Genomic DNA, 20,393 nt, shown 5'->3' with positions numbered 1-20,393 from the left:
CAGAGATTCAATTCAATTGTCAGTTTGAGCTATAAGAACAGTTTTCATAAAGATGATATAGATTATGCTACAGCTGAATAATTTGAAAGTCCTGGACCACAAGCTGAATCAGCAGAAGAAATGAATATATAAAAAATTAATGATGTTTGACTGCAGTAGATCTCTTTGGGCCTCTGTGTGTGTATGTCTCACTTCCTTTGTGTTACATAATTTATTTTCAGCATTTACCAAAAATAAAACTCAACAAAGATGCAGTGGCTGTTATCCAAACAAAAATAATCTAACCAATACCTAAATAAAGCAGAAAATAAATATTTTCTATGTTCCTTTGTCAGTCTTACTTGGTATCTAAACCACGTGACATGAGCATAAATAAATCTCACCCATATGTCAGACATAGCTTTGTCTGAAAAGGAGCAAATTAAAAACAAAGCCAAACAAAATAAAAGGAGGGAAGGCTGAAAAGGATAAAAGATAAAGCAAATAGGAGAACCATTTCTGTTGCATATTGCAGAAATAAGAAAGACTACACAGACTACAGCTCCGAAATGGATTTAGGATCTCAAGGATACTCCTTATGCTGTCTCTCTGGTCAGGGTTGAAAACATATTATTAGGGAGAGACAAAAGTAGTAAAAGATCACTTCCTCTGCATGAATAAATCCAAGCCTGTAGCACACATAAGGAGATAATGAGTACAGACTGTTTCTCATGTAGGGCCAATTTTCTGGCTAGATAAAAAAATCAGACAGCAATACACTGGGCTAAAGAATATATACTGGGCCAAGTTTTGGGGTTAGTCCTCTCCAATTTATGTTATACCATATTTGGATTTCTGCTTCATACTCCTAAATTCTGACTTTCTATGCTACTAAAAGTTGGCATGCATAATGCAGGCAGCGTTAAGCCACTGGTATCGCAGGCCATTGAAAAGCTGGAGAAAAATTATTCCAGACATAGATTATATCTGTTAGGAATAGCAAGTTCAGGAAAGCCCCAGAAAAGGCCTCAATGGATTTGCATTTCAAATGGTGACCCCAAGGATATCAGCAGTTCCACTGCTTACGCTATTTCATAACACAGAGATGTAACTGCTCCTTCTCTTCTCTGGATCCAAAGTCACTCTGGGAGCAAACAAACGTATTTGTGAACCTGATCATCTTTTCAAGCACTGAGAGATATCTGTTGAGGAATCCTCAAGTTTTAAACATGTCACAGCTGGTGGAGGCAAACAGCAAGTTGGCTGCTCAGAGAAAACACAAGATTGTTTCCTACCCTGGACCACAAAGGCAAAAAGAGAGGTTTTCCTCTGCTAACTGTGCTTGCAGAGGCAGTGGGATGGGACATCTTCAGTCTTCTGGCACAGCAGAGGTTGAAAACACCACTTTTAGGCATTGCCTGCAGGGAGTTCCGCAGGCTACAGGTGGATTTCTGAGTTAGACTTCCCAAGAGTATCCCCCAAAGGGCATTTACTTATTTGTAAGCACACCCCATGACCAGTTCAGGTTTGGTGCAGTGAAGAAAAATGGGCAGAGGGCAGAAACACCGACTCTACACAGTACTCATCAAACCTTACATAGTTATAGAATCACAGAATCGTTTAGGCTGGAAAAGACTCTTGAGATCATTGAGTTCAACCTAAACCTAACACTGCCAAGGTACAAGGTCAGGACAGCACAGGAATTCTTTCTTCTGATCAACACTTAGAAAACCGCTAACCACTTATTTTCTAGGTACTTTTTCTAACCTTTTTTCCTAGTTTTTTTTTCTAACCTTTTTTACAATTTGTAGACCACCTAAAAATTTCCCGGTAACGGGACCCCTTAAAACACATCGCATACACAGACTGCAGTACGGCAAATGTGATTTTTCTTTGCTTTTGTGAAATCTTGTAGAAGCAGTGAAAGCCCAAGGCTTCAGAAACAATAGGCTGGAAGCCAACACTTTCAAAGAGTCACGCTGGCTGTCTGGTGAGCTTGCTGCCAGCTGCGGGGATGAGCCAAGTGAGCCCTACTCATAGGCCACGGGAGTATGCTCTACAGGCCCACCACTGCGGCAATCCCTTGGCGGCTGTAACTCATGTCCAACCACCATCCCTCCGCTTTCCAGCCAACAATTTCACTTCCTAACACTAACAGTAGGATTTGCCCCTAGTTTTGCCTGTAGTCAGAAAGTAATTATGTGTCACTAATTAGCCCAAGATGCAAGGAGCTCAGGTTTGCAATTTCATAGAAAAGTAACTCTGCGAACTGTCGGTGAGTTTTAGGCATCACGCATGTTTCAGAGAGCAGGAACACAGCTCTCTGCCCAACCCTACAACCACACACTGAACAAAGAGGCTTCGAGAATGAGATCAAATGAATACAATAAGGTCATGCTGGAGCTCATGCAAACTTTGCTTTTTCAGCGCTGAACTGTCAAATCTCACTCCACTGACATGCTCCTAACTAATTTTGGAAACTAAGTTCCTAGGGATGCAGCCATATAGTTTACTTAAATATATACTTTACACAGCAGCCAAATTAAGTGTGACAGCCTGTTTACTATGGGTTCCTGCCCTATGGGAGCTTTCAGACACAGTACATTAAGCAAGACAGCAAAATAACAAGTCATGAAACAAATGGCATTAAATACTGGTATATTTCATACTTATCATTTTGGCACATAGAAATCACAAGATGTATAGATTTCACTGGCCAAATTTTAAAAATTACTATAAAGAAGCCAAGCAAGTAGGCAGTGCAAAAAACTACAGCTATTCCAACAGACAGCTTCTGCCTTATTTAATGTCACCTATTATTTAGCTACTACCAGGCAAGAACCTGGTGTCAAGATCAATTTGACTGCTTTCTATGTGCACCTTAGATAAACAACCTGTATGTTTTACACACAGCGGTATCTTCTTACATGGTCAAAAGGTTCCTTGATTTTCTGTTCCTGGAAGTTACAATTTAATTCTCCAAACTAAAATTTAATTCTTTTGTTAAGCAATTTACATCAAGTCGAAAGTAAATTAAATAAATGTTTTGAAAGAAAGCCTATAATGAAGAGTAAAGAGCATAAGCATCAGGCTGCTGATGCTAACTCCAACAACACAGAGGGCCATTTTTAGTCTTCTAGAAAGCTCTGCCAGCCCATAAACAAAGCATGGAAGACACTTTTCCGAACACACCTCTTGATCCGTGAAGATCTCAATGAAGTTCTGGAAGGAAAAGGATCCTGACTGAAGAATGAGTTCTCCTGTGTTTTCAAAGCACTGCCCAGTTAGTACAAGGAGCTTGTGTCTTGCAGCGTCTGTGATCATCAAGCGGACCTAGAGTGAAGGAGAGGAACACATCAGTAATGGGACCTACCATGTGTTTCAATATTCTGCTGAAAACGTGCAGTTTATCTCTCCTAACGTAAAACATATTTTGCACCAGGGTCTCCCAGGACTGTCGAAACATTATCAAGTTATAGTGTGGTTTACAAAAGACAATAAGAAAGGTGCAAAAGGGAAAAAAGGAGGGAAAAGAAGCAATTAGAGAGGAGGTCTGATGAACAAACCAAACTAATGACATGGAAAAAAGACCAAAGAGCAGAGCAGAGTAAAATTTGAATGAAAAAATAATATTTTCAATGAACAAGTTTATTCATTGCATAACTCTTGGTGAATTTTAGTAGCACTGTATCAAGACAGTCTTAGCAAACTGTGTCCCAGGTGCTAATGAGGGACAACTGCGTGTGTCAGACTCGGTTTTTGGAAGGCTGCACAGCATTACTTCCCACTTAAGTTGTGAAAACGTCACTGAAAAGTAATGGCCACAAATCGCACATAAAAGTGTCATATTTAGATTGTCTTTCCATTATAACCTGGATCATCTAGAAAGCTAGGAGACGATTCTTCTTCACCTTAATCATAAACTTGAACTTCAAGTGCTCAGAGTCACACTCACCATTTAAATCTTATGATGTCACTAACTATGGACACTGTAAGTTCTTAACATGTGCAAGCCCAAGACTTTCTTCAATGTATAGTAGTAAATTAAGTGGATGCCTGATAGCACAAATGAGCTTGCTACTGAGAAATAACCTTCTTCTGCATTTTGAAATAACTCTTAACTACTTTAAAGTAGAAGCTCATTCTACTTTACTTGACCCTGACTACAGCTACTAATAATTGCTGTTTCCCCCGCGGGGGAGATTTGCTTGCATGCTAAAAGAAATCCACATATTCAGTATACGTCTGTTGGTTAGATTCAACTGAAATTTAAGAACAAAACTAAATAAAATCTTTGTAAGGTTCTGTAAATTTTTCACTAACACTTCAGAAGTCTTGTCCAACACCAAAAAAAAATCAATTCAGCCTAAGGTAAGGTATGAATTTCAAATGCACTAATTCCTCTGTTTAAGGAGGAATTAAGTTAAACCAGAATAGTGATTTCAGAACAAGGCTATCCACATATTAAACTAAATGAGCGGAGTCCATCTGGAAAAATTCCACATGATATTGCATCCAAGCTCCATCTCCATGGAGATGACATAATCACCTCAGCTTTCCTAGCAAGCTATTCCTTCCATTTTTTATATTGATTTTTAAGCCATCAGTTGTTCTAAGTAACTCCTGCTCACACCAGGGAGGCTGAGCCAGGAAGGCTCGGCCTGAATCTCTGCTGAACAACTTGTGTTTTCAGTGCAAGTAGAAAAGAAGCACTGATGAGTACGTATCTGAAAAAAGGTCCCAATTCTACCATATTTTCATTATTATTTTATTAAATAAGTGACCCTGGTGCTGAGCTGCAGAAAGTTCCTTTAACTAAATGCAGGGCTAATGCTGGTCTGTCACTAATTGCACTAAATAATTATAAATTCAGCAATATCTTTTCTGGATCGAGTGCACCTATTCCTATTTCAGACAAAAATATAGATAAGTGCAGCCGCTGTCTGATGTATGTCGCTCAGAACTTGTCTGTTTTAGCTGTATTAGAACCATAAAAGAACTGGCTGCTTCTTCTGTGTTTTCTCTGGTGGCTGGCAGCAGTGCTGGGCAGTCTGCCAACTTATGTGTAAACTCACCCAGTTTTCCAACAGCAAAATTATTTCCCAACTTGTGAATCACTGATATGTGACTGTCATATAATTCCCCCTCAACCTATTTTATTAATTGATTATGAAATAGGTTCTGCAGAGCTATCAAACTATGGCAAGGAGGAAGGTAAACACTTGCAGATTACAGAGCGTAATGTATGAATACATGTGAAAGACCTTTGAGAGACACATAAATTCTGTGTCTGTGTATAATCAAGGCTTCCTGAAGGACTGCCAGTCTCCGGATTTCAAGACCACTCCATTTCAGAAGAAATACTGCAAGGTGATAATTCTGTTCAGCTTTACCCTTGGCTGAAGTCCCGAATGGTTTGAATGAAGTGAAGAGCAAGACGTAGCCTCAGTCAAAACAGTGGTAAAGACGGAGTGTGAACAGGGACAGGAGCATTGACAGATCAGCATTTTCCCAGACTTTTGGTACAGTTGAAGAGCATCAGAGCAACAGAGCAACTTCCTTCCTTAAGAAGGAAGTAATCATTGATGGGGGTTTCAGAAACTTGTTTTCTTTGGGAAACTACAGACTGTCTCCCTTTGGGTCTCTCTCTTCTGGGAGGTACTTTGGCATTTGACAGAACACGACAGGAGCTTGGGGAAGAGCCATGCTCAGACTACCACCAGTACAACTACTACCAGCCAGATTAGCAGATATTTCTTTTAATATCATTTTCCTTTGTTTTTCCTGAATGGATAGATTCAAATTCCGCTTCTAGTGAAGTCAGAGCTCCATGCCATATCACTGTCCCCCCAGACAGAATCTGGAAATCTCTTCATATATGAAACTAATTTTTCTATTTGCCATAATGAACAGAGCATCTCTATTCCAACCTCTGATTTAATTCTGCTGCCTCTTTTTATCGTCTTTTTCTGGCTTGCGTCCAGTCAGAGTCTTGCTTGGTCAGCCAAGGTAAACCTCAGCTTGTTAACTTCTGGCTGTGACCAGTCTGGCAAGATGAAAGCGAAGAAAAGATTGCCTCCCTCAGTCTAGTGAGAGGGAATTAACAGTAACCTAGCCAAACATTTTCCAGAGCCAAAGGAGTAAAGCCAGGGTTCAGAAGTCATTAATGGGCCTCAGACCGTGTTCTTCCATGTGGTCATCTATCACAGGTACGATGAGAAACGGTGACAGAAACGGCATTTCCCTACTTTCAGCAGTTCCTTTTGCTCTCCCTCCCCTCCACACACACACATTATAACTTTTTACTCTGAATGTCTGAGTCTATTAAGAGCTGCTACCCATTGTTTTAACCCATAGTTTTTTAGTGAAAGACCTGCCATTAACTAAGGTGACTTACTTATTTAAACTTTTACAACTTCAGAAATTTAATTTGTTTCAGAGTCCTTCCTCCTGTGTGCATTTAATATGACTTAAGGTGGTAATAAAATACATTTTTCACTAGGTACCAAAAGTAGAGTCACTTCATTTCCCAGCAGAAATGATACTCTCAATGCTTCCCAGCACAGGCTAGCAATGCAATTATCTCTATTTTTCCAACCTTCAGTCTCAGTAGCTAAATTTGTCAATTTTATCTTTGAGCTACATGCTCAGTTCTTTGACTCTAGCGAGTTCATGAGGAATTGGTAGTCCTCTTCTGGCCAACTGTCCAGAGCCCATTGATCATGTCACATGCTTTTTGAAGGAATTCTTCTCAAAGACCTAAATTTGTCTCAGGGCACCTTCAGACACTTTTTTTAAAAATGTATAAAATAGACATCCAGAGCTACCAAACAATGGAGGAGCAGAAGAAAAGCAGATGCAGTTTCACCACAGCTGCCTCCACTTCACCAAGAAGGGAATTTGGCGCATTATGAGAAAAGAAGTGCTGAGATCAGAGATGTGTTTCTGTCATATGCCTCTGATGTTTTGTCAGGAGTCTGGGAAACCAGGGAGAAAATCAAGGGATGGCTGATATTTTTCATGATATTTGCTCCTAACCTGTCCTTTCATCCACAGTTCGGATCTGCTCTTAGGGTGCTAAGATGCTGAAAGACAGTATTGGGGTTTGTTAGTCACTAAGCTGGAAAGCAGTAACTGATATTCAAGATTCATCTCAACTATGCTGCTTCACTTCTCCCATCCTGTCCACTTAATGGAGCTTTTGTGACACCTCCAGTGAAGTATTTTTGGCTTACCTCAGTACTAACTGCTTCATCTGAGGGATTGATCAGGACTACTGTTTCTAAGATGTCACTTCTGTGGTGAAGAATCTTCTGACCTGCAAGCACAGAGAGAAAAAAAAAAAACAGAGGAGAAATTAAATTCAAACAGCATGCTTTAAACCACCACTTTCCATGAGCTTGTTGCGCGTCCCACTGTGCAACAGCTCTCTGGTCACCCAGAGCAGCACACACCAGCCACAGCAACTGCCATGCTGCCCATCTCTTCAGAAACATGTGGTCCTGTGGGCAAGAAACACCGCTCCAGAAAATTCAAGGTAATGAAAACAAACTGGCAACAGCGCCAGGTCCTGTCCCTTCCCCCTGGCTGGAGGAGCCCCTGCAGCTCACCCTGGTCTCACAGAGTTGGGGCGCAACAGGGACTGGAGCTGAGAATCTGGCCCTGTATTTTCGTGAACGTATCTACATCACAGACACAGCTGAGATTACACAGTCCCCACAGGACTGTCACAGGCCTGTAACATGCCCAGGTGGTTTTAAATGAGCTTTTCCAGGAACTATTAGTGGCTTAGCCACAGCAGCAGAAAAGTCAGCATGGTCTGAGAACTTCTCCAGCAAGAAGCAGTGAATACTTGGACTGTATGCTGCCACTGCCCACCACGGCTAACGAGCACAATTTGTGAGACAAGCAAAGGAGCACAGGGGTGTCCCTGCTGCCCGCCACCACCAGCACTGTCCCACGTGGGACTGGTGTGCTCCCTGTCACCCACCATGGGAGCACCCTCGAGCCAGGCAGTGCCGCACGCAGACCCCAGGTCCCCGGCCGTACCAGATGAACCAGGTGACAGCTGGGACCCACCCTACCATAACTCCCCTTCCAGCCTTTCTGCTAATACTGATTAACATTGGGACACTGGGACAAATTCCCTACGGGGATGGTCGGACACTTGCCGCGCTGCCCTGCTTCATCTTCCTCCTGCTTACAAAAACCGTAGCAAGCAATGTTAGGCAACAAGAGCGAACGGGCGTACAAATAACAGCTAGCTCCTGAATGAGTAACGTCTGGGCAAGTTTGGAGCAGCCTCGCAGCCTGCTGGCTTTCATAGTTAGTAGTTAGTCTGTCTCTGTATTTAATAGTGATATTCATCTGACTGGGAGTGGATGCCAGAAAAACACAACAGGACTCTTGACATTTCTATTATTTTTTTTTCTTATGTTAATTGGCAAGTTCTTATCAGGGTCTCTTTCTGTGAGAACTGCAGTGAGATTAATTAGCAGCTGTATTGTCATTCAGAAATCCAGACTGGTAATTAGTCAAAAAAACCCAGAAGAGCTGTCTCTTCCGAGCAAACGGCTCGGCGCAATATTAACCAATTAAAATAATTAATTGTGCTTAAAAGGAAGTACGAGCAACAGAGAACAAGTCACCTATTTGCCAACTGAGAAAAAACTCCCCTGTAAAGTGGCGTAAAATAATGAGGCGGAGAATGGCCCCACTGAAAGGAGCTCTGCATTCCTGAGAGCCCCCGGCGGCGTGGGGCGGCCTGCGAGGGCGAGCAGCCAGCCTTTCCCACACCCCCAGCTCGGGGCAGGCTGGGTTCCCCCCCCCAGCAAGCCAGTGATACCCTCTTCTTCCTCCTCCTCCTCCTCCTCCTCGCCCACCAAGCTCGCAATGTGCTGTGCCTTCTGCTGCTGTGCTGGAGAAGCTCTGCATTTCTAAGCATAAGTTTACAATCATGTGATAGAAAGCGAAGGAGAAGGAAAAAAAATAAAATGTTCTCAGGTAAAACTGTGAGATGCAGTTGCCTTTTACTGTCTTGTGCGTGACAGTGCCTAGAGACTTGTGGATAATAATCTAATTCGTTTGAAGAAACCTAGTTTCCTTAACGTATATTCTTTTTGCTACCCTTCCTTGAAAGAAGGAGACTGACTGTGTATTACAAAAGGGGAGGAGGTCTCCCTCTGCAGCATCCAGTTCTGGCATTACCCTTTGTAATTCAATTCATTGTTATAGCTCTCTTCCTTCCCTAACAGGAATGCATATACAAGGCTACTATATTCATCCAGATCGCTCTGTTACCACAGAATGTGCTCTGTGATCTGGTACTTTATTCAGACTGCAGATTTCCCTCAAATAAAGAGATTAGGCAGACTTTATTGAATATAGTCTTTACTGTTTGTAAGGAAACAAAAGAAATCATCACCCTTAAGCTGCCACAGAAATTTCTCGCTTAATAGTTGGAGACACAGAGCACAAACTCTGCTTCAGGCCAGAGTAAGCCCCATATATAAGTTGGACATTAACACATTAAGCACAGGTAGAAAAGAAATGCAATTAGCCACATGCAAAGTTAGACAAAGAAGCACAGCGTCCACCTGACTCAAAGCGCTCCCTTTGGACTTCACTAGAGCTGCTCGGAGTCGTGTGTCTGCGCAGCTGGGAGGGGTTTGAGCTGGGGAGTCACAGCTCCTGCTGACCAGCACCAATGCCGGTCACTTACACCCTGTGCTCCCGCGGGACAGACACCCAGCTCCAGTGGTTGCATGGTTTCATGCAGCTTGAGACTGATTTCCAGAGGCAAGCGTAGAGGTCTGCAGAGACGCAAGTTCAGAGCTGCATGCGTGACTGCCTCCCTCTTCGACTCCTCAGCATCAACATGTGCTACTGCTTGTCGTACGGGGTGGGGACCCACCACTGAGTCACTACGAGGGCTCCCATCCCATGTAAAACTTGGGAAGTTTGTGGCTGCTTGCCAATATCACTAACACGTTCACATGTCATTCCTTGAGAAATAAAATAATTTGTCTTTTTTAAAACTATTTACAATTTTGTAAGAGCAACATGGGCTTACTCCCCAGGCTGACACCCTGAGATGCTCAGTGGGAATGAAGGAAAGTCTCCCACAGGAACAGTTTTGTCAAACAGAAACGAACTACCACAGTGTGGGAGCAGAAAGCAGCAACAGCATTTCACAAACTGGCAAGAGACTGCGACTTGCTAAAACTACAGAGGGAGTGGGAGAATCTGAGACTCATGTAGAAGATCTGAGGTTGCTTTAAATTAACTCTCCTGGATTTCTGCAGCCCTTCTCTACACATTTGACAGAACGTTTCTGTGACGTGTCAGGGGAAGAAAGGAAGGACCTTCCAGGTTGCACAGAAGTGGTTGAGTGGATAGATTTTACCTGTTTATAGTTTCTGGAAAGCAAATCAAAGCCCTATCTAAAGACTTTCAGAAATAAATATTAATTGTGTTTGGAAGAAATCCAAGTATCTGCTCATGCTTGATTTTATTAGGTAAAGCTTCAATTTATAAACAGATATGAATAGAGACTCTTGGCAGCTGTTTGGTTCAGAACCAGAACAGAGAGAAATAAATAGCATGTGACATTGCTTGAAGGGTGATTTCCACACGCATCATCCCAGTTTCTATGGCCATAGGATCCTATTTCTCCCCTACTCAGCCAAATATCAATGACATTTATAGTAGGATTATTGAGATGGTGGGGATGGTGTCATTTCCTAGGGAAGTGACTGAACAGATTTCTAACTTACACAGTTGATCTTTTCAGGCCAATCAAGCAGCATGATCATGGGTCTCACTTTTAATGGGGATTATGTTAGTTTTGTGCAAACACAAAATGTTAATGCCATTCTCACACAAAGTAAACACAGAGGAAGCAGGTAAATCTTTCCTGTGATGATTCTTGGCAGAAAGGGTGAAGGGGAATACCTTCTCCCTGAAGGGGATGAGCGTGACACCAAAACTGGCCCTTTGGCAAACACAGCCCTTTGGCAACTTTAAACATCTTTTTTACTGTAGAGAACTTTAAAGTATTGTTTCTCTGTCAGAAGACATGACTGCTGTGTTAGGCCAGTCGCCATGCTGGGTGGCATTAGCAGATGGCACGGCTTGCAAGGCTGGCTAATGAAACTTCCCACAAGCCGTGACTAGGCGGTGAACTCTCTGCAGCTGGAAATGTTCAGTGCTCTGCACTTGCAAGCAAGTCCAATGCCCAGCTGCCCCCCACCCCCCAGCTGCCTCTGCCTTGTGGAGGAATTTCTGGACATTGGGGGAAGAAAAATCCTCCAAAATAAAACATCCATTCCCAGAGTTCTTTCTTCAGCACTGAGAAGACGTCTTTAATGTAGAAATACAATCACCAGTGAAAAGACGTCTTCCCGATAGGGCAATGCTGCGTTGGAGAAGCAGCAATGTGCAACCTTTTGCGTCAACATTTCTGGGTATAGATGGGAGGGGAGGCTTGGTGTATTTTAATTCCTACTCAGGACAATACCCTGTTTATTGATATCCACACATAGTAACATCTTAAAAGCTTTAGTCCTCGCTGCCTTTACATCCATGGTAAGCAAGAGCTGGATGACTGAGAAATATTACCAGCTAAGGATTTCACACATGTGAGTATATAGGGGGCTCGGAGGTGAGGTGGGGGAAGAGAGGAGGGATTTTACACTCAGTTTCTATGCATCCAAGCACTAAAGGTCAAGGCATGGGCAAATCACACTCTTTTACATTTAATTGATTTGGTAGAAGAAAATATGCCTTTAGCAAAACCAGAAGTAATAAATAGCATGAGGAGCACAACAAATTACCACTGAACAAGAGGTCAGGTGGGGCACGGTCTTTGAGCTGCTAAGACTCTGAAAGACAGTATTGGGGTTTGTCAGTCACTATGCTGGAAAGCAATAACTGATGTTCAAGAATCATCCCAACTACATGTGTTTGAGATTTACCATGTTTGATGAAGGTTATCAAAAGGTTATCATACCCCTTGGACAAGATGCATTTAAAGCAATAAATTCCTTTGGAAAAAAGGGAGCTTTTAACCTAGCCAACAGTAATGCAATAACCCATGCATTTTAAATCACTTCAAACTGCGCGTTGTTTCACCTTTTTCTAGTGGGGACTTCGAATTTGTCCTCCAAGAAAGACGTGTTAACCTTGTGCTCAGCATGGTTGTTCTATGTTATCAACAGTGTATTCAGGGTTCTGGATGACTGGTCATCTGATGGTTGCTATTTCTTTTATTAACTGAATAAATCTATTTCTCCTTCTTTTCAACACAAAGATCAATGGGCATAAATTGTCAAATAATACTGTAATTGTGGCCAGCCCCCAAACCTCCCCACTGTCAACCTGAAGGCCCTACATTGCAACAATGATTCCAGATAAAGGAGAAAGGATCAAGATCGCCTTTTACAGCAGATTATCAAGTATCTGAAGAAATCTTGTAAATTATATGGAGCACTCCAGCCGCTTCACCTTTTCCATTGAGACAGAGCCACGAGACCACGTTAAGTTTCCTGTTGACCTGAACTGCCAGCTGAACAAGTAGGTGAGTGTACAGCATTTGAGCAAAGTAGTGGGTTTTATCGAGTTGACAAAGCAAATTCTGATGTTGTAAAAATCTGGAGTTCTGTATCTGCAAGTAAGAAGAAAATTTTTTGCAAACTTGATGGAGAAATATAATGCCCAGGCACTGGACTACCAGAGCAGAACTTCAGAAAGCTCCTTCCAGGCACAGTCTGAAAGCCCTGCAGGTGATGCCAGGGACTGCAGATGTTAATCAGTTAGCCTTGTAACTGGGTGACATGGTGGGGAGTGCATAATACAGGCATAACTCCATTTATGTCAGAGAAGATAGATTCACTGCCTCTAGGGCTCAATTCAGCCCAACGATTTCTTACCTTTAAGCTGGGTGCAAGGAAGGTATAGTCATTTTTTCCAGCAAGAACTCTTATATATGTACGAATATCAGAGTACTTTGCACATTTCTAGATGAAAATAAAATCCATACCTGCCAGGATGCTGAGTTGGCGTGACAGCTGTGAACAAAAAGTCAGCTCTACTAATACTGCTGAGCCCTCTGATGGTGATAAAGATTCGGAAGAGTGACACTGACTGCAAAGTGTGGCTGTTCTCCTTGCAGTTATTTAAACCTGCTTGCTCTGAACACAATGGTTAGTTCAGATTCATATCTAATGTTACGTGCATTTTACAGAGAATTATGTGTTGCCTCCATAAAGTTAGGTTAATCGTTCTTGAATGTGATCTGCTAGAATACTGAACTGTGTAGTGACTCTGCAGGAAGCATAAATCCCTGTTTTATCTTCTCCCTTTCCTTGCATGAGTGGAATTCATGTTCAATTTTCATATGGTTCAGCTGCAACCTGGTGATAGTTAAACATTTTTCCTACTCACATTTGACTTGCACCAATTTATTAACTACAAGTCCTGAGAGGCAATGTCCTGCAGCATGTTGTATTTTAGGATTTTTAAGCTCACGTTTAATGAAATAAGGCTAGTTGCACATAATTTCATTTTAGTTCTTCTTACCCGCCAGATCTCATTTGGGTTTATACATCCAGGTAACAATAGAGCCCTGAAAGTGGAAGGCTAGACAGAAGATGATGATGCAGCCTGAACAGTAACTGCAAGATTCAGCCTCCAGTTACTGTACACCAACCCAGTCCACCAATCCTTGCTCAGGACTCTTGAACAGCAGAGAGGGAAAGCAAGCCGACCTGTTTGCACTAATATTCATAACAGGATTCATATCTTCTGCCTCAAACTTTAATCTTTAATACTTGCGGACTGATGAACTGAGCTGTGGTAGGAGCTGCTGCAAGAACGACAGGCGATGGCAGGGGACTTCACTGCTCTGCGACCCATTCCCACTGAAATCTCCTGAACTAAATTCAGGGCATTAAATCGTGTTTTCACACACCCTGTTGATCAACAGACTAATTGTATCGACTTTTCACACTAAATATTGATTTCTTGCACTATTTACCAACTTTGCATGACATCTAATTTGCTGTCAAAATACAGCCATATATCAAGTGGAAGCAAACTGCTGGCCTTTCACTCCCATCTGTTACTGCCAGGGGCAAATTATTACCCTCAAGTATCATTCCCCACCTTCAGAAACAGTATTTTTCATATAATTCTTGAGGTTTCACAATTTCAGGGCGCTGTAAAGGGCTGCTAAAGCATTAAAAATCTCTTCTGAACAAAGTAGTACTACAAAAGATACTCTGAAAAAAAAGTTGAAGCAAATCGGTCTAGAGCACAATAACAATAATAGTTTATATATTATACTTTTAATTCCTACTAAACCAGGTTTATCTGCCAAAGAGGGGATGTGCCACAAAACCTGAACCTGAACCAAGTACCTTAGGGATTTCATTATTGATTTCACTGAGATTCTGGGCAGGAGTCAAATTTAAAACCAAGATTGCTGAAGACCTCAAAAAAATCAGTCAAATAGAACAAGAATACACCTCCTGTTTATATACTAAGCTTGCAACAGTAGTGGAATACAATGCTTCTGATAAATGGGTTCACCCTTGACTTTGCTTAAGAAAAAATATATCCAGTAGTCAGTGAGCAGCACCAATCTGTTCAATGAGTTCAGCTGCAAGTTATTGCTATCGAGCATTAAAATTCACTACTGACAGGAAAAAGACAAACCTCTTCTTGAAGTGAGTGACTGTCTTTAATTATTGGAATACTTCTTTGATTAGGAAATCAAACATTCCTTATCCATCCTACAATAATCAATTATTCCCAATACCTAGGATTTTGTATTTCTGGGGGAACTACCCAACATCCTAAGTAGTTTTTGTAGAGATAGCGGGTCCGTGGCAGCAGTCTTTGCTTTCTCACTTGATGCCTAATTGTTGCTGTAGTCAGGCGTGTCTATCTCTGACCTCTGCCATTTCTATTCTTTCGTAGACCTATGTCATTTACAAACCACATGGTGGATAAAGCTCAAATCCCAGAAGCCTTGTCCACCACTATTTTGCAGCACTGTAATTGCAGTCAGAGGATGGCAAGCAAAGGACATAAATCTGAACTGGCACAGCTGGAATTGCGCTTTGCAGACAGGTGAGTGCAGCTTTATGACCTTGCTCCAAGAAATGATCTCCTGTAATTATAGGAAGGGGAAAAAAGGGAGTGTTTATTGAGCAAAGCGGTTTAATATCTGGGCAGAAAGGGAGGGAAGAGTGATGGCTGTTTACGAGAGGGCCATGCGGTGTTCCTAGTCATGAGAACTGCCTTGTTCAATATCATGGCTGTGGTCAGTGTGGCTTTGAGAAGCAAAAACTCCATCCCGTCACAAGTGTCTGGCATGGCCTTTCACCAACAATTCATTTACCTGAAGTCACCACCTCCCTCAGGAATCACCCTTCCAACCTTGAAACAAGAGGGTTCAGAGACATCTAGAAGACTGCTGCATTCATCAACATGGGAATTTCGTATGTACCTTTATGTCTTATCCCTCAATTGTTTTGCACTTCAAGCCTTTTTATATAAATTGTATAGGTTTTTCCATTATTTTCAAGGCAATACGTATCACTTATTAATACTCCGTATGAACAAAACTTAAGATTTTCCTCCAAAATATTCACAATTCAGAGTGGCTTCCTGAAATGCGTATTTTAATCTTGTTTAGGAGTATTACCACAAATTAGTTTTGTAGATTAAAGCTCTAGAGACACTGATCTCTGAGCAACTCCTTTCACAATGAATTTTATCTTTAGAACACACTTGATAGGTGTGAAAGAATTTTAACCCCATAAAATAGAGATAAGGAAACAATTTCCAAGGTCATACAGAAACAGAAACCTGAATCTTTAGAAGCCAACCAGAGTGCTGCAGCTACACAATCCTTTTAGTTCTGCAAGGTACGTCGCTATGTTGTGCATCAGAAAATACTGAATACTTTAAAAGCTATGCATAATGGATTATTTTTTTAGATGGACCCCCAAGTCACGTTTAACTACTTCCCAGAGCTGAAATTCTTCCACAAAGCAATTGCCTGCCCATTAAGATATCTATATGATTTAACAAATGTTATCATTGCAGATCTTGAAACTCTAGCTACAAATGGCAACAGAAAACAGAAACCAGCACCCACTGAAATTAATGAGAAATTTGTCCGTAACTATCTAGGGAAAAGCAAAGCAATTTAATCTTTTTACTCTTAGTACTTGTATTTTGTGAACTGGAGGCAGGCAGGTACACAAATGTGAGATTCTGTGTAAGCAATTCTCTTGAGTTACACGTCTCCACTACAAGTAATGATTTTAAAAAGCTGTTAACAGCAAGTTAGTAAATTAATGGCATGTATACTATGGTCAGCCCTATATTTTTAGGCTGTAATCCTTACATTGTCTCACATTAATCTCTCTCCTACCCTTAAATCTTAAACGCACAGAAAATGGCAAGGGCAGCTCTTTGGTACACTGCAGAATGGATCTGTGGATCCGGATCTTTAGTTTTCAGCTGCACAGCACAGTGCCCCAGCACTGCAGAGAAACTGGCAGCCAACACACACGGCGATGGGACACTGCAGTGATGCAGAGCTGACTCATCAGTCCTGAAGGTCAGTGAAGTCCTCGTCTGAGCCTGCATTTGGGAGTATTACTAATCAGGGAAGAGAAAGAGAGCTGCGCAACATCAGACCTCTTCCAGAAACAACTTTCTCTGTCTAAAAAGAAGGAAATTTCTTCTTTTACCACTGGAAAACATCTTGGACCCAGAAACTAACATAATCCTGAGAAGAGCAGACCATTTCCCAGTATAATTTATTTGCAATAGTCCCCACAATTTGATATTTTAACTTTGCTCAGTTATTCAGGAGAGGAATCTCTCTTCCACATCCCAACTTGGTGTTAACTGTCAAATAGCCAAATAAATTCTTATTTGGAAAAAAATACTACTTCCCTCAATACCTCTGTGGCTCATTACCTCAGACTGCACTGCACCATGTATCATAATTCACAGGACTGGTTAGAAGCTTAAGAGTTCTTTTGTTATACCAAGTCCCCAGTGTATTCACGTTACAAACAAAACCATTTACCAGGCTGTTAAAGATGCTGAGCAAATTTGTGCATCAAAGGAAAAGTGCTTGGGACTTTTTCCAAGGGCTGCTTTTTATGGAAAACAAACATCAGATTTGTTTTAATGACTTCTTATAACAAAATATGGTTGTGCCAATCTGCATTAAATAACATTGTGTCTATCTCAAATCCAAGTGCACTCCACAGGAAAATTGCCACTGAGATCAATGAGGAATGGAAAAGGTTCTTGATTGTAAATAACCGCTGTTGAAAACAAGATCAGGAGCATCAGCACTATATTTCTCCTTAATGAAATTTAAGAAAGTAGACAAGATACTTCCTGTTGTTGCTTGGGGTTTTTTTGGTTTTTTGGTTTTTTTTGGTTTTGTTTTTTTTTTTTTTTTTTTTATAAAAAACCTCAATTAAATGTACTTTATTTCCTTTCAAGTGTTGCCATTGCGAAAACCTCCTTTTTACATCCTTCCATTTCACCTCCCTGTGCTGCGCTGCCTGGCTGTACCATTCTGCCCTCACATCGCGACTGCCAGGGCAGGGAAATTAGCTCAGAGGTTTTTTCCTTTTCTCTGTAGCACTCTGCAGATTCACCGCAACTCCCACCTTCATATGGAAAACGGAGCACAGCAGCATCAGGGAAAAGCTGATGTACGTGCAAAATGTGCAGCAAAGGGATAAGTACTGAAATGAATCTTTCAGAAAAAAATAATTTCCGAAGTCTGCCTTTTCTCTTCTCAGACAACTTCACCTGAACGCATTTTTAGTGTTTTACTCCCTCCCTTCAGGGAGATGTTCCTGAATTTTGATCATTTCAGAAGGCCTCTGTTAACGTTTCCAAATTGCCCCAGCCTACTTACTAATGGGTTTTCAGCACTATGGCAGCTGAAGGCAAATCCAAAGCTCCAATTAAAATCCTCTGGGGATGTTTCTGGTCTTGGGGTCATTACTGCATATGCAACTTAGTTCTAAGTTCATCTGCCACCTCTGTCAAAAGTCAGACAAGTCAATAAAACCTGTAGGGGTATGGACACATGGGGAATCCATTCTTTCCCTCAGGTATATTCTCTTTGACATGTATTTATTAAAATTTCTCAGTTTATATCTAAATTCTATCCTTTGTCCTAGTTCAAATCAGAGAATGATTTGATTGCCCATGAATAATGAATGACAGATCTGTTTGCAAGCACTAACGGCTGTTGCAGGGAGCCTTGCACTCCAGATCAGATGCTTAACTTTGCAGTATAAAATTATTTACAGTTGAATCTTTCTACAGCCTGGCAATCAATAATTCTTCTGGGGAAAAACCCCACAGTTTACAACCAACCCTTGATAATTGCACTGTAACTTTTATTATGTACAATAAAAATCCCAGGTTTCTTCCCAAAATACCTCCTTAAACATAATTTACTTAGTGGTGCTTTTGGAAGAAATGTGACGTTCTTCTTTCGCAAGTAACATCACAGCTTTACTGCTGTTTCCTGAACAAATCACACAATAATAATAGCTGTATTACAGTGGAAAAGTTACATTTTTTAATACTTGGGTTTACTTTTGTGTGCTTTAGAAACTTGTCATTCTGCTAAACGTATTATTACTATAAACTAATTTACCAGCTGTGGAATATCCCTGAGCCTCCACAACCACTGCAAAACTTAACGAGATGCTCTGTTTGTAAGCCCTTAATGAGAACCAGGTTTAATCTTTTCCCCTGGCAACCATCCAGCTTCCCAGCTCCATGGGACAACTTGCCCAAAGCTTTACATCTACTCAGTGAAAAAAGCCATCACGATTGTTGTTAATCAATTTCTGGACGTGAATTCACTGTCCTATTCTAGCAGCAACCAGTCTCCTGGTCCGAAAGAGCTGTTCTACCTGAAGGCAGAGATCTTGCTCTGCCAAGAGAGAGGCTCACTTGAAAGCCTCAAGACACCTTAATCCTCCGATTCTTTACCGGATGTATTCAATTCTCCACCATGATGGTTTTATACAAATTGCAAATGTAATATGAAATCAATTGCCTCTGCGTACCATACAGGCAAGTGCTATTACTTAATTCCAGGTTTTACAAAGAAGAAAATGAGAAGGCACACCTGCCAGCTAGATATTTCAGCACAAAGGGAACATTCTTTTTGGCTTTCATTTCTGGAATTAAAACAAACCATAAAGTGGTGCCTGCAGTCTTTGGACTTAAATTTTCTGGGGATGTGCTTAAGTACAACCAATTGTACTACATTACAAGACTGAAAAAGTCAATGCCATCCTGTAATTAGAACATCAAAAACAGGGAGGGAAGGAAAAAACGTAAAGCATCTTCAGGAAATACAAACCCATATATTATCTTGAAAAGTCATTGTCTTTTAATAACTAAACTCAAAATTTAACAAAGCAATTACCCTAATCCATGGTGGAAACTGTAGTATCAAAAAGCAATGTATGAACAGCAGTTAGTGATAGCTCGTATCTGCTGATACAAGAAAAAAATACCCACCAACAGAAGTCAAAGGGCTTGGAATTCAGAATCAATGAACCAGCAAGTGTGACAGCAAAAGCTGGCCCTCTAAATGACAGAGTGGGCAGACTCCAGAGGCCAGTCAAGAGTCTAGCTTGGATTATTTTTTGTCTTTACTTGCTCTCTACACTCTCCCTGCACTAACTTCTGTATGGAAAAATAAGTGAGTAACAGACCTAGTGCTGGAAACACCTATTTTAATCTTCAAGCATTTGAGTTACCATCTCTGATACCCTTTTGTACTCCCAGTCTTCTTCCTAGGAAGAAGCAGATGCCCCCAGAAATGGTTCAGGCAGCCCCTGAGCTGAGGAGCAGGAGCAGAGGACTACTCTTGCTGACACATAATGGGAGGATCTTTTCTGCTTACACAGCCGTGGCAAGCTTTCACAGGAGGGCACAGACTTTGCACCTAGTGAGATAGTTTCCTCCAGCATATGCAAGAACTGCTGCGGAGAACCGTGTCGTCTCTAGCTACATAAACATCCACCAAACTCCCAGGAAGTCCACCACATTGCTCAATACACATGACAAAGAGTTACCCTAAAACGAAAGAAAGCCAAAGCTCACCCTGTCACAGAAAGGAAAAAGATTAAATTAAATATGAGCTCTGCTTCAGATTCTGTCGCTTGCAGCTAAGCCTTCTTACCTTTTCCTAAATCTTCATTGTTATTTTGGAATCTCTAATCACCCTCTATGCCTCAAAAATACAAATCTCTGAAAATACTTAATGTCACCCAGTGGGAATAGTCATAGAATTTTGTCCTGGTCCTTTGTGAAATTGTTGGAAACCTTTAGTATAC

At 41.3% G+C, this 20,393-nt stretch overlaps 1 protein-coding gene across 1 annotated transcript in view; it reads right to left on the bottom strand.

Moving 5' to 3' along the window:
- Positions 1-20,393, bottom strand: part of MAP1B (microtubule associated protein 1B) — a 71,330-nt gene that overhangs the window by 15,433 nt on the left and 35,504 nt on the right. Inside the window, exons 3-4 of the mRNA XM_063319778.1 lie at positions 7,215-7,297; positions 3,172-3,312 (exon numbers count right to left, since the gene is read on the bottom strand). Coding sequence (XP_063175848.1) covers positions 3,172-3,312; positions 7,215-7,297 — 224 coding nt within the window. The remainder of the gene's footprint in view (positions 1-3,171; positions 3,313-7,214; positions 7,298-20,393) is intronic.

The sequence above is a fragment of the Chroicocephalus ridibundus genome, chromosome Z (assembly GCF_963924245.1).
Source record: "Chroicocephalus ridibundus chromosome Z, bChrRid1.1, whole genome shotgun sequence".
Taxonomy (NCBI): domain Eukaryota; kingdom Metazoa; phylum Chordata; class Aves; order Charadriiformes; family Laridae; genus Chroicocephalus; species Chroicocephalus ridibundus.
This window is presented reverse-complemented; position numbering and strand designations above follow the sequence as displayed.